The sequence below is a fragment of the Saimiri boliviensis genome, chromosome 13 (genome assembly GCF_048565385.1).
Source record: "Saimiri boliviensis isolate mSaiBol1 chromosome 13, mSaiBol1.pri, whole genome shotgun sequence".
NCBI lineage: Eukaryota > Metazoa > Chordata > Mammalia > Primates > Cebidae > Saimiri > Saimiri boliviensis.
This window is the reverse complement of record NC_133461.1, coordinates 23,432,695-23,447,876: the sequence shown is the minus strand read 5'-3', so window position 1 is coordinate 23,447,876 and position 15,182 is coordinate 23,432,695. Positions and strand designations below refer to the sequence as shown.

Below are 15,182 nucleotides of genomic sequence, written 5' to 3'. Positions count from 1 at the left end.
CCAAGTGTGCCGCCCTTCCTGTGACATGGCCCTTCCTAGAAGTGCGGAAAGAAAGAAATCTCATGGCCTGTAGACAAGGCTTATGCAAATAAAGTTTTCACATTTGGGCAAAAAGCGTTAAAGTTTTCCACAAAGGGGTTCTTGGTAAATTCCACATCTAAATTCAGGGCATTAACTTGGTAACAAGATAATTACATTAGAAAATAGGTGCCACAGGCACACCAGGGCGGAGCCCTTAGAGGCATCCTCCAAGTGGTCCATTCTTAAAGTAGCTGATATCATTTCAAATGTCTTGGTCTTTTTTTGAGCAGCAGAAAGTTGTATGTTATCAGTGGGTAAGACTACAAGCTCAGGGTTGTGGGGGCACACATCCATGTATTTAAACATACTAGACGATTAAAAGAACAAATATACTTCATCTACCACAGAGCTGTAAATTTTCTGTATTTGTCTTCTCCCCCAAAAGTTGGGTGTTTTATCCTAAGCCAGTTACTTTGCTGGGACAGAGCTTTTGCCGTGTAATATTCCAGTCTGTGGTAGGTTACTTCATATTGGACCCTTGTTCTTACCTACAAATAAGTAAGTGGATGAAAATTTTATATAAGGTTATACATTATGGCAACTTGTTCCCTGTTGGCTAAATCCAGGATGTTCAAAACATACATGGAGTTGAACCACTTTGAAACAAAAAGCTACATTGTCTCAGGGATGGTGAAGATGCTGAAACGGTTGGTCCTGTGGTGCGTGGAAGGCAATCAGAAGCATCAGCTTTAAGTGAAGCAGATCAATCTAATCTTTTTTTTTTTTTTTTTTTTTTTTTTTTTTTTGAGACGGAGTTTCGCTCTTGTTACCCAGGCTGGAGCGCAATGGCGCGATCTCGGCTCACCGCAACCTCCGCCTCCTGGGCTCAGGCAATTCTCCCGCCTCATCCTCCTAAGTAGCTGGGATTACAGGCACGCACCACCACGCCCAGCTAGTTTTTTGTATTTTTAGTAGAGACGGGGTTTCACTATGTTGACCAGGATGGTCTCGATCTCTTGACCTCGTGATCCACCTGCCTCGGCCTCCCAAAGTGCTGGGATTACAGGCTTGAGCCACCGCGCCCGGCCAGATCAATCTAATCTTAACCCATTATGGCTCAAAGGGGTTCAACTGAAAAGAAAGGCTTAGTACACTTCTAATTAATACATTAATTTTTAAGGAATTCAGTCCCTAAGAAGAGCATGACTTCAAAAAGTCTACACTTGCCTACTATTATATTTCTTTTGCCCCATCTGTGACATGAAGTGACCCAGGGAAATGCTATCCAGTGGCCTTTCTGTCAGACGCAGCAGCATCTTACCTTGCATGAAGAAGGAGCTAGGGAAAGTGCTGGTTGTTGGTTTGGAGGAAGGATAGCCTGGCGAGTCCCTATTGTAGTCGGCAGTGCTTGCTGATGGAGCATAGACCTGAGGAGAAAGAACCAACCGAGTTTTGCTTTTTGCATTGACCAAAGCATCTCAAAGCTTCATTCTTTTATAAGACGTAGGCAGAAAGTGCTACATTTCTACCCTTCCCAGTTTAAATCTGAACAAACCCTAGAAACAGGGCCCTTTCCAAGCACACTAAGACAAAACAAAACAAAAGCTCAGTGTATTTGTAACAAATAGAAAACAACCAGGTGTGTTATATTCCAGTCGATGAAAACCATGTCTAGTTGTAAATACACTATATAATACCCATAGGGTAATCCTGTGAGTCTAAGCCCTTCTTTCTTTTTCTTCTAAACACAGATGGCCCATGAGCATGTGAAAAGTAAAAACAGAAAGATATGCATCAAACCTCTTTCAAATGGTAGAGTAAAATCTCTACCTTTCAATTAAAATTTTCACTTTTACAGAGAGGAGGTGGAGGGAGAGAGAGACAGAGGGAGAGAGAAGAGAACACAAATGAACTATCCAAACCACAGAAAGTGATAAATATATCTTAGAATATTAAATTCCCAGTGTCAGCTATTTGCAGAGATGCATGAAAAAGGCCATTAAAAGCCTGGATCTACAGAAGACCACCAACAATCAGCGTGTGCATAGGAAGCGGGAGGAGGGAGCCCTCCTTTTTTGTGCTTATTATATTTGTGTGTACAATAAACTTAAAAAGTGTGCCAAAAAGCTAATTTACTTACATTCGTTTACTAATACTCATGAGACGTGGGAAATCAATTCTTTATAAAAATACCCTGTGTATTTTCTTGTTTATGTTTTCTTTAAACAGGACAGCATAGTAGAAAAGCACAAATTCATAAGGTATAGTTTAACTTTAATTAGTTTTCCCTCTTGCCTTTTCTGCTAAATATAATTTTTTTAATCCCTATTTTCTTTTGCTCTCAAAGTTCCTCTCTCCAGATGGTCAGAAAGACTGAAACACTGTCATCCTCTTGATGAAAATGGATACCTTCCTGCCTCCATTTTGAAGCAGGCAGCGGCTCACAAAATTGGCAGTGAGCCTACAGTGATATTCACAGGTCACAGTAAAAGGAAAAGAAATTCACCAATAAAAAGGCAAGTACAGGGTTACCAAAAAAAACTCTTATTTTTTTTACAGTGCACATCGAATAAACACCCCAAGAAAAATTATATAATTGCTCTCAGAACACCATGAATCATAAACTAAGCATTAATACAAGGTTTAGGATTTCACAAAGGATAGGTCCACAGAGACAGATGTGGGAAAATATGCATCTCTGTCCATATATCAAATAAACACTATCCATGCCCCAAAGTGCCCTTGAAAATCGGGAGGTCCTGGAGCTTTAACAAAACAAAAACAAACCAGAAAAGCCCATGCGCACTTTAGAAAACGGGGATTTTTCTTAAGGCACTAATGGTTATAAGCCCTGTATTTCATTGGACTTTATTTTGTAATTTTTATCGCATTTTAAATGTATAACCAGCGATTTGCTTATATTTCCACAGGGCTTATAATAAGGGAAAAAAAAAACCGTTTTTGAGTGTTTTTAAGGAACAAAGAATAAAAGAAAAAAACTTTGAATAGGAATTCAAAAACAAACCAATAATCTAATTTCTGTCAACCAAATCTCAGAATTTTCTTGAGAACTATTAACTAACAGTTTGGGAGTTACTACTAAAGATATTTACAGAAGGTCTTGAGTGTAACAAGACGAAAGAAATATCACCTAGAAAAGGGGAGACTGAAAACTGACAGAATGATTGCAGTATGACTATAACAGATCTACATGCTGTTAGCCTGACCACAATCTGGCCTCAGGATTAAGTTAAGTGTACTATGGAATATCCCAAAATTTCAGAAATCAATATATATTTACTATAAAACTGAAAAGAATCTCTGATCCATATTATGAAATCACCTTATGTTTTAAAATAATTGAAATCAATTATTTTAATATATACTTTAATTTTAATGACATATTCTATTATCCTTAAACATATATATCATTATGTCAATACCATTTGATGACACCAATAGTGTTTATCTCTTCTCCCCCCTCCCCCCATCCCCATTAGGGTATGATTACTTGGCATTGCTTTTGAAAGAAAAGGAAAAATCTTTGGTTAATTTTGGTTATTAACATGGAGGCTACTTTGACTATGAATTCTAATCAAGCTCAAATATATGAGAGTATATATAAGTAAGAATAAGTCACTTACTCCAAATTCTTAAATATTGGCTGCATGGAGAAGAGTATCTATGGAATTGTAAGTTTCCAGGATATTTATGCTATTTCTGTTTTTCTCCTGTTGTAGCCAGTTGAAGACGTTTTAGGTAAGATGAAACTTTTTATTCATAAGAAATGAACCCCTTTTAGTTTTTTTATATAGAGAATTTCTACATATTTTGTATATTTTCTTTATATCATAATTTACAAATCAGGAACAATGTTATTCATTTTCCATTTAGATACTTTATCATTCTTACCTTATAAGTTATTTTCAAGATAAGATCTCTGTATTTTTGTTTACATAAATAAATAAATATCACATATAACTATTCTTTTTTAAAGTATGGAACCAACAAATTTTAGTTCAACCTCCCACATTTCAAATATAACAAAACTCAATAATGAAATGGTCGAAGCAACCTACTTTTATTTTTCCCTGTTTGATAGGTTACTTTTTTTTTCAGAAGGAGTCTCACTCTGCTGTTCAGCTGGAGTGGAGTGCAGTGGTGCAATTTTGGCTCACTACAGCCTCACCTCCTGGGTTCAAACGATTCTCCTGCCTCAGCCTCCCGAGTAGCTGGGACTAAAGTCATATGCCACCACGTCCAGCTAATTTTTTTATTTTTAGTAGAGATGGAGTTCACCATGTTAGCCAGGATGGTCTTGATCTCTTGACCTCATGGTCGGCCCACCTCAGCCTCCCAAAGTGCTGGGATTTACAGGGATGAGCCACCACGCATGGCCAGAGTACTTTTTTTTTAGAATGGTGGTGGAGACATAAAACGGTATTTATGAAAACACCATGATCATAATAATGTTCACAGTTCAGTTTATCTCTAATGTTTTAATCTTTCATAACCTGAATAAACATTGAACTGCTTCATTATTTTTACTTCAGTCAACTCTTTTGTCAGTTTCTCAATCATGCCTTCAAAGTATGTGTTGCAATAAGGCATTTAATAATGACACTAAATTCAATAAGAAAAGCTCATATCCATTCAGGTTTCAGTATTATTATTCTAAGTATATGGAAAGTTTAACAACATAATTGCTAAATAAAATAGCTTCATTTAATTAATAGGATAACAACCATCCCAGATCTCTTCAAAGAGTTGGAATTGTTTTTAATGAACAACACTGGAAAATCAGTCCAATCTAAAATGAAATAAAAATCCCAAATTCTAGTACCATGTATTGGAGTGACTGCGGTAATGAAATATGAGGAAAATCCAAAATCTATCCTTGAATTTTTCTCCAATAAGGGGCTTAGATCAAGGTGACTATTGACATTCTGATTTCTCCCACAAGAGTAACTAAAGAAGTGTGAAACTTTTGCTGCCAAATTGGAAATGGGAAGACGTGGTCAAACTCCGAGGTCACAGCTCTTCTAGTAAATTATTTGTTGAGTAAAAGCTTCGTGGAAAACTAGTAACACAGTATATTTAATATGAAAACTTAGTGCCATTATCTCTTTTCTTATAATTCTCCATTTGTGAGAAAATCATACATATAGAAATCCTGAGTTTAACAAAACTCTCTAGATAACACTGAACCTTGAACTGACAAGAGTTTACAAAAAGTTTTCATTTTACAGACTTAATTTTTGGGTTGGGGGGTAATCTGAGAAGTATTACTATAGTACATCAGCTATTCCATTCAGTGTTTCCAACTATTCTTTCTGCACTCAAAGAAAAAACAATTTAATTTCTTCTAAATAAAACCTGTGCCCAACAGAAAAGAATACCAAGTAAGCACATAAATCAGCAAACAAAATGAAACAAAGGTATACCTCCTACTCTTTTCCTTATGAAGCTCCCATTTTTTACTGGCCTTGGCATATCAGTTTCAATTGTGGACATTTTAAATTAATAATGATCACCATTTGTTTAAAGCCCCTTGTGGAACGACTTTGGTGGTAGGAGTTCCACATACGTTATATCTAACTTTCAAAATGATCACACAAGGTGGATATTATTAATACTATCATTCTTATTTCACCAGGCTGATGTATCACAAGAAAGTCATCTATATTAGCCCAGTCCAGCTTGTGTCTGACTACGAGTAGTATCATTTATTAACTAGGCAATCTTGGACTGGTTATTTTTAATTCTGGTCTTCAGATTCCCGCCTGTAAAGTGGAAATGACCATGCCTGCTATGCAATGTTCTTGAAAGAACTCGATGGTCTAATAGGTGTAAAGAAACTAGAATGGAACCTGGCAAAGATTAATCATACAAAAACATCAGGCATTAGTGATGAAGTCTTGCTGCCATTGCTTTTATTATTTAGACAAATGTGACTCAGGAATGTTAAGCTATCTTCGCATGTTACACATTTTTTTCAAGGGGTAAAGCAAGGGCGTGAACTGATCATCGAAGTCTATGATCGTTCCATTAAAAATAATTATTTGCTTTTAAAGGGAAAAGGGTAAAGAAAAGCTATTTTAAGCTATTAACATGAGGCTATACTTTGGTCATAGTTTAGAGAAGTAGTCTTGCAGGGTCTGATAATAACCTTTTGAGAAAATAAAATGTCATAATACATGTTATGGTGAAATCAAGTATATGTTAAGTAACCTGCTTCCTGAAGGAGAAACCTTAGCTCTGAGGGAATAAGGATCAATGGCTTCGTTATCACATCACCATGTGTGGATGGGCAGTAGCCACCCGATTGTCCAGTAGGCCTTTACTGCTCCTTCACATGACTACCCCTTGGAGACTCTGCAAGTATCATCTGAATATATCATTTCCAAAGAGAAATCAGTTCAGCGTCATTGAGACATTGTAAGTGAGGCTTTCAGAACCTTAAAGAGAGTTACCGTACGCTTTACGGAAAGCAGAAAACAGCAAAGCAGAATTGTGCCACAGATGCCCAAGTACTAAAGGCTCATTCAGTAATTCAGACGTTGGAAGAGTCCACAAACGTCCTCAACTGTGACAGTTAAACACTCAAATGCCAAGAGTTAACTGTGTGTCACTGACGTCCACAGAACTACCCATGTGCTTTGATGCTTCTCAGCATCTACTGGGGAAATATACTTGCAGGTGATTAGCTTACTACTCAGGAAGCTGGGTTGGACCCTCAACTCTTACAATATTTTTTGAAGGACATGGTTCTTAGTAAGAAAAATGAATGGTTCCAGGGCAGTGACATGTCCACATTCAGAAGAGTTCAGATGGACCCTGTAATTGTCCTCTGTGACCAAGATAAAGACATTGCTAGCTAATACATAAACTAATACATAAAGCAAAGAGAAGATGTACTCAGAAGAGACAGCCTCTGGATACTACATATACAGATTTGGTAGGATACCAGAAATCACCCGGCTCTGGAGTCAGACCAATTAGTTTCAAATTCCAGCTCTCACAATTTCTTTTGGGTACATAATGCACCTTATGTCTCAGAACCTCAATTTGCTTATTTGTCAAATGGGGCCATTCTTGTGAGGATCAGGGATAATGTATGTCAAACATAATTCTTAATCTGTCACGGGCACTCAATAAATGGGATTATTAATTCTGTCATGGGCACTCAATAAATGGGATTATTAATTCTATCTCCTAAGAGGTACGCATTGCTTATAATTATTTTTAACAATGGGTCTAGAAAGCTGCTGTCCAATTGGCAGCCATTAGTGATGCATGGTTATTTGAATTAAACTTAATAAAAGTTAAATCAAATTGAATGTTCTGTCCCTCAGTCACCATAGCCATATTTCAAGTTCTCAACAGCCACATGCAGTCGCTGGTTACCATACCGAACATCACCAGCATAGGACTTTCCCACCATCACAAAAAGGTGTACTGGGGAGTCCCAGTATAGAGTCCAGTTCATCCATGAGGAAGGCACTGAGCCATGTTTGCCCCTCACTATCAGGACAGCTCTCACAGTAAGCCTCCTGCGTTTAAGACTTGCTATTCCCTGAGGCTGGGGAAGCAGGAACTCTTCCAGAGTACAGGTGCAAGAGGCAAGTTCTAGGTATCCCTGCTACCCGGCATATAACTCCTGTTCAATAAATATTGATTGTATTGAATGGCGGAACACTGAGGTCTTAGCTTTATTTCTTATTTTTAGAGTCCTGTGTACTCTTGTGTATTTCTTTAAGTCTTTTTTTCTGACCATCTGCCAAAATGCTTGCAAGTTGTGCCAAACAACACACCATGGAAGAGTGTCTATGAGCCCAGGTTTCTGGATATGTAGGAAGCGAAAGGAAGAAACTCTTAATCTGCAATTTGGTCCTTGGCCTCTGGTGTTTTTGACAAAGGAATTGCAGTTAAGACATGGCGTGATCACTTTTTATGGACAATAAAAACTGAGTAGGTTTTTAGCTTTTTGTTTGCTGTAGTTTTTACATTACTGATAATTGGGTCCCTCTACTCCACATTCTTCCTAGTTTTTAGTATTATTTGTAAACATCCTTTTCTAGCACTTTTATTATTATTATTTTTAGACACTCCTTTTTCTTTCATGCTACCTCCACATCGGCTGCCCTCTGTCTTGCCTCTTGGCATCATCTCTTTAAAGCTCAAATGAGTTCAAGTTCATTTTTTAAGGGAGTCAAAGGAAGAGGTGAGATAGGACTTACCCCAGGGCCTGGACAGAGCCCAGGCTCCTGACTTCTCTGCCAGTTCTCCTGGCATTCTCCTTCCTAAACTCTTTTCTAAGTTGCCAACTTAAAGATTCCAATGGGCAGTCAAATGGCATAAAAGATCAGTCTTGAGATTGAAGTAGTCGAGTTGCGTAATGGACTATGAGGCATCAAGACAGTTAATCATACTCAAAGGCACAGGACAGAACAGTACAAGAGTGCAAACAACCAAAACCCAACCCAGACCATAGGATCCAAGCTCATTTACCTGACGTATTTACAATATCGTCAAGTCAAAGAATATTTACTAACAGAGGAAGAAGAACACTCCTTCATGTCCAAGTGATGGTTAAAGGGCGACCTCTGTTATCACATAAATAGGAAATGTGTTTAGAAATAACCCATAGATAGCCGGGTGCAGTGGCTCACGCCTGTAATCCCAGCACTTTGGGAGGCTGAGGCGGGTGGATCACGAGGTCAAGAAGATCAAGACCATCCTGGTCAACACGGAGAAACCCCGTCTCTACTAAAAATACAAAAAATTAGCTGGGCATGATGGTGCTCGCCTGTAATCCCAGCTACTCAGGAGGCTGAGGCAGGAGAATTGCCTGAACCCAGGAGGCGGAGGTTGCGGTGAGCCGAGATCGTGCCATTGCACTCCAGCCTGGGCAACAAGAGCGAAACTCCGTATCAAAAAAAAAAAAAAAAAGAAAAAAGAAAAAAGAAAAGAAAAAGAAATAACACATAGATGCCTTCAGAATGCTGACAAATAGGAGGGTATTTCTTATAACTGGAAACATTTCACAGGTGTAAGCTTTTAAAATTGTGACTTTTTACTCTACCTAAATCAGTTGAAGTATTTAAAAGAACTAACCAAGTAGTTCTAAGTAACCAAAACAATACATGGTAAGAAGAGATTTACTCCTCAGATTAACTTTATTGGTAATATTTTTTTTAAAAAGTGTTTCACAACTATCAAAATGTGTAAAAATGTCCCATTCATGTGTATGATATTCGTATTTTAGTTTTACTCATTGAGTGATGGCCCATCTTCCCTCTACCCGGATGCACCACAAAAATCTATGAAAAAGAATATACATATTTCCCCAAAAAGAAATTCCCTGAGCATGTTAATATATTTAGAACACGAATCACTTCAAATATACATAAATATCTACATATCCCATCACAAAAATCACATAATTTTCTCAGCTTCTAAATATCAGCTTAGTCACTATTACAACTAAGGGATCTGAGGCACAGAGAGGTTAAGTAACTTGCTTAAAGTCACACAGCTAATAAACTGGCAAAACTGAGATTTAAAACCATGTATTCTTGTTTCAGAGTTTGAGTTTTTAACTACTATAACAGTATCTCCTGATAACCGAGAATTCTCTCCAGGCTGCTCATGGACTCCTATCAAAACCCAGCTTTGTAGGGTCCCAGGTCACCATACTGCCTGGCCATTTAGCAGCCTAGTGCTGTTTTGCCCGCAGAGAAGAACGCAAGACCATCTCAGGACAGCACAAAGGAGGTTCTCGTGTGTTACTCCAAGAAGCAGTAACATGTCTTCCAGACATGAAGTTGAGCTAAGATGCAGCAGGTATTAATACACTTGTTTAATACTGCTAGAGATGGAGAGAGGTTAAGTAATCGGCTGAGAGTTACACTAGGGCTTAGTGGTGAAACCAGACCCATGACTAAATACCAATGCACTAAACTGATTAAAACCCACCATATTATTATCTCAAGTATGAAAGTGAAGTGTGAATACAGTCTTGTCTATGTGTACTAGCCTCTGGCTCCAAATACTTCTTTTTATTTTTACACCTGCATTTCTCTTGCTCTTGGCAATAACTGAGCAGACACTCTATGTTTCCTATTACTTTCAATGTAGTGTATCAGAGGAATGCCCACTGCCAACATTATGAGTACCTTGGCCCTGGCTGAGAGTGCCTTAAACTGATTAAGTTATACCTGGCCAAATATTGCTTGAAACACTTAATTGCTTAAAATTTGGTCCAGGTGAAACCCTGACTTCTTCCTGGTTACATTCCTTATGTTACTTACTCATGTGGGAGTTGGCTTCATTACCAGGCTCAGGATTGGCACAGATAAAAGACTGGGATGCTAAGCATATCACAACTCTAATATGTTCTAAACACCTAACTAAGTTGTTTCCAAACTTGTATTTACCAAATGCACATCAGAAGAAATTCAAGGTAATGTTAAGGAGAACCTGATATATTATTTCAATTAACCATTATTGCTTCTGGTTATCTTAAATCTTAAACAGATGTGACTAAATTATTTATATCTCTGTTTACATCTATCATATCAAATTCATGATTGTCAATTATGCCTAACAGATCATCTCCCATCTCAACATGTTCTCCCCTTTAGCAACCAACTGATTTTTGTTTTAGATGACGACTACTGCTTCATTAGGAGGTGTTGGAACATCAAAATAGGTTTCCTTATCTGCCAAAAAATAGCTTTGCGACCTCTGAAAGCACTGTTTTATCAATTAAATGAGAGCAGCAAATCTTCCAGATGAAAACAAATTCTGTGACTCTACAATAAAAACAGAAATTAATTTTAGGTTTACTCCAGTGTTCATTGTTGTTTCCTCTATACCCTATTGTACACTAAGGAAGCCTGCTAAGGATAGCCGATTGCAGAAACAATACCATTAAAAACAGCATTCAAAAAAAAAAAAAAAAAAATGTGCAGGTGTGCTTGGGCAAATGTGTGTGTGCATGTAATGCTTGGCACAGAATAGGCTCAAATTTTTACTAAGTGCATGCATGCATGAATGAATAAACACGCCACACACAAGATACACATCAAACTAAGAATAACATCACAGCACAGAGAAAGATAAACATTCATTGTTTCTGCCAAAATCGATTTTAGTGCATTCCACTTCTCTAACACGTTTAGGGCTGAGCTTTCTTTAGGACATGGAATTACCTATAATGGTCCTAAGGATTTTAAGAGCACCATTTCCCCACCCTTTTCCCTTTGAAACTTCAGTCCACAGGTTGATGCCTGAAGCCTAGAGCTAACATCCTTAAGAAAGGACGTAAGCTCAAATACGTTTAGATACGATTGGAGTGAACAAGTTAATTTCATTGTTGCAGACTTTTGTCAAGGTACATTATCATGAGGGTTAAAAGCCTACATCCCTGGAAGAGTTTCCACAGTCACAAACCCACTTTTCATCACATCTCCAACCACTCCCTGTCTTTGGAAAATGCTGTCACAGTTTGTTAGCAGTTATTACACTTCAAAGCAATAAGGTTTCAGATCTTTTCCCAATAATCAATTTTTAGAAAGCATTTTTGGAAAGCAGAGAAGGTATGAGGGTACCAAGAGGGGATAACAAGAAGGGAAAGCAGCACAAAGAAAAATGCTAACTACGTTATAGTTTAACCTTTTGCATACAACCCTAAAGGCACTCTTTTTATCTCTCCAGTCCCAAATGTCTTTAATGCTGTGATCGTACCTAATAAGCACAGACAGCCAGAAAGCCATCATTTCTAAGTATCTATTCCTTCCTAGAAAGCAAGAGTGATCAAGAAGAAAGTTGCGTCAGACACAAACAGAAAGTCACACTCTGAAGAACTGATACCCAAGCAAGAATGAAAAGACAGACCAAGATTCTAACAGACATTAAAAAAAAAGAAAAAGAATACTCAAAGAAACAATTCACAAAAGAAAATACATAGGTACTTCTCTAAATATATTCTTTGATCTTGAAATTAATTACATAAAGGAAATGACAAAATTCTATCTCTAACCATTACTAAAAGTTCCTATCTTCATAGCACTTTCGATCAAAAAGACTTTTTTTCATCCATAATCATATTTAATCATCATTTTGAGATGGATTATCCATCCAAGTGGTCAGCCATGCCACCTATCTTATACATACGGTAACAGAAGCTTGGAGTGGGTTAAGTGCCTTCCTTTTCCGTGAGTCACGTGACTGAATAGCAGCAGGAATGGGGATATAAACTAGGTCTTTTCACTCTAAATCCTGAGTCAGAAGTTAGCATTTGACCAGAACATCCTTCCAAATCACCTACAGTCTAAGAAATCTGGTGGACAACTTTTTGTATTTCTAAAAGATATCTACTAGTGCTAAGTAGAGTTATAAATGAACTCTGCTGTGCTTTGAAGCATCAAACTTAACTCTGGGTGCTTTAAACAGATGCCTTCATCTTCTGCTTACCAAGAGAATTATTATGAACAGTGAGTTTCCAATCTGGTAAAGTTTTGAACAGGAATCACTGGCATGGTACACTGTAAAATTGTTACCCCATCTTCCCTTTCACAAAGCCGAAAAAAAGTACGAATTATCTTTTTTCTGTCAAAACATACGGCCCTAACTACTTTCAACTGCAAACAAAAGCATGAAATAATTACCAAATGTATGACTCTGTGGCACAGATTGAAATGAAAAAAATAAGTATGCAAGTTGTCAACATCCATGTCCAATCAGCTGCTTCTCTATCTGTTATCCATTCAAATGCCCACCCCCTTCCCTCATGCCCAGAGCAAACTTTTAGGTGAAATCAACCAACAATATTTCACAAATTTAACTCAGAGCAGAGCTTCTAGCTAGCAAAAGGGTTAGGTGCTTTGGTAAATTATATACAACAACAACAAAAAAAAAAAACTGGAAGGGCAGAATTTTCCCTAGGAGCTAGTTGGGAGATTTATGAGATACAACAAGCAACTAGAAAACGTGTTAAAGTGAGTAGTCTTTTGCACAAACCATATGTGCTAAAGAAATGTAAGGAAAGTTATCCTATAGGGTTATTCAAAAACACTTCTTAAAGGAGGTGAAATATTAAGAAAGGCAATAGTATTCCTGAAATAGGACCAGAAGAATAAGTGATCAACAATAATTAGTTCATGACTTCAGGCATACTCAAAATATAATTGAGTTAGCTTTCTCTAAATATTTAAATTTTAGGTATTTTTTTTTTATCTAATTTTTTCCTAATTTAAAAAATGTGCTACTGGCTACCTCAAATATTCTTTGGGAATGAGGAGGGCATAAATAAACGTGAACAACAGCAATTTCTTTAACAATAAAAATTATAGTAAGAATGACCCTTTGATATTTCTTTCCAAGAAATGTAAACTTTGTTAACTACTTTGTTCAATAATTTTGGATTTTCAAAAATAGAAATGTACAACCCAGATAGATGATTGTTTAAAATTGAAAGAAGTCATTTAAAATTCTCAGTGTTGATGAAATTAAAGAGAAAATGTCTTTCCAAGAAAAGCAGCAGTTTTACACAACAAAAGGCTCAGAATTGATTTCTGTCTTTTTTGTCTTCCTTGATAAATCAGTATCCAGTAAGAATTTAAGAGAAACATACAGAAAGGTTAAAAAAAGCAAGGAATGTTTCCTATTTTTCTTTTTTACTGGTGGAGAAACATCCATTAAAAGAGATAGTTCTTTGTTTACATAATTAGGAAATATTAGGTCCTCTGTCTGGAACTTCCTAATCTATAAATAAACATAAATGAATACGTGTATATAGCATGTATACGTGTGTATATGATAACATTAAAATTAAAGGTTTATAAAGCATAGAAGTAGGGGAATAGGAAGTAACTGCTGAATGGGGTTAAGTATTTCCTTCTGGGCTGTGGAAAATGTTCTGGAACTAGACAGATGTAATGATTGCTCAACATTTTGAATGTACTAAATATGACTGAATGGTTTACTTCAAAATGGTTAATTTTATGTTATGTGACTTTGACCTCCATTAAAAAAATACAAAATAACCATAGTAGCAGGTTCTTAACTTACATATTGTCCTTCAGTAAAAAAATATTAGCAAGGGCCCATCAGTAGGGAGATGGAATTCTAGTAGAGAGGACAAGATAATGGCCAAATTTCTTAAGCAGTTAAGTCTTGTTATCAGTTGCTACATGGAACATTTAGGTAAATAATGTAGCTATTATTAGGCGAGGAGGCTGCCTTTCCACTGAAATAAAAACTGCTCTTTTACCAAAGTCACTCATGTTCTCTGTTAGCAAACTCAACGTTCCTCATTCTATCAAGAAAGTGAACCTATGCTTTTTCCATCATTGCCAAAACATCTTAGGAGAGCCAACTGGCTATAAATAATGGTCCTTAATGTGCTCTACAGAGCAGGAGACAGCTTTCTAGAATTGGTTCTATCAGTAATGAACTGACCACAGATAGGCAGGTCTCTTAACCTCTTTCTGATTCTTACAATATTCATTTGAAAAACGTTAGTTCATAACATTTACCACTGCAACAAGATAAGACACTGAGGAAACACTGAAAAAGTAGGGGCTCTAAGGTATTTAATTTGTAGAGCATGTCCAGCACCTGAATGATGCTGAAAATATTTTTTGATGTTGATCAACCTCAGTGTCCTTAAACTAAAAGCTTCTTGACATGTGGATAATCTATTCAGCTCTTCTTTCCAAAAAGTCTAAACACGACTGTGTACTAATAGTATAATATGGACAGGAATATGGACCAAATATTGGAGAAGAATGAGCTCAATCAATTTTCATTAAATATATTTAATCTTCTAAATTTTCCAAGGACTTTACTTTTAGAAAGTCACATTTTGGCTGGGAGTGGTGACTTGCGCCTGTAATCCCAGCACTTTCAGAGGTTGAAACGGGCAGATCACTTGAGGTCAGGAGTTCCAGACCAGCCTGGCCAACATGGTGAAATCTGGTCTCTACTAAAAATACAAAAAATAGCCGGGTATGATGGTGGGTGCCTGTAATCCCAGCTACTTGGGAGGCTGAGGCATGAGAAACATTTGAACCCGGGAGGTAGAGGTTGCAGTGAGCCAAGATCATGTCACTGCACTCCAGCCTGGGTGACGTAGTGTGACTCTGCCTGAAAAA

The 15,182-nt window shown here is 37.2% G+C and overlaps 1 protein-coding gene across 42 annotated transcripts in view; it reads right to left on the bottom strand.

The window, feature by feature from the left end:
* Positions 1-15,182, bottom strand: part of TCF4 (transcription factor 4) — a 373,037-nt gene that overhangs the window by 54,934 nt on the left and 302,921 nt on the right. For all 42 annotated transcript variants that reach the window (XM_003926049.4, XM_010336782.3, XM_003926050.4 and 39 more), the window contains one exon: positions 1,343-1,448. In XM_003926049.4, the coding sequence (XP_003926098.1) occupies positions 1,343-1,448 (106 nt within the window). The remainder of the gene's footprint in view (positions 1-1,342; positions 1,449-15,182) is intronic.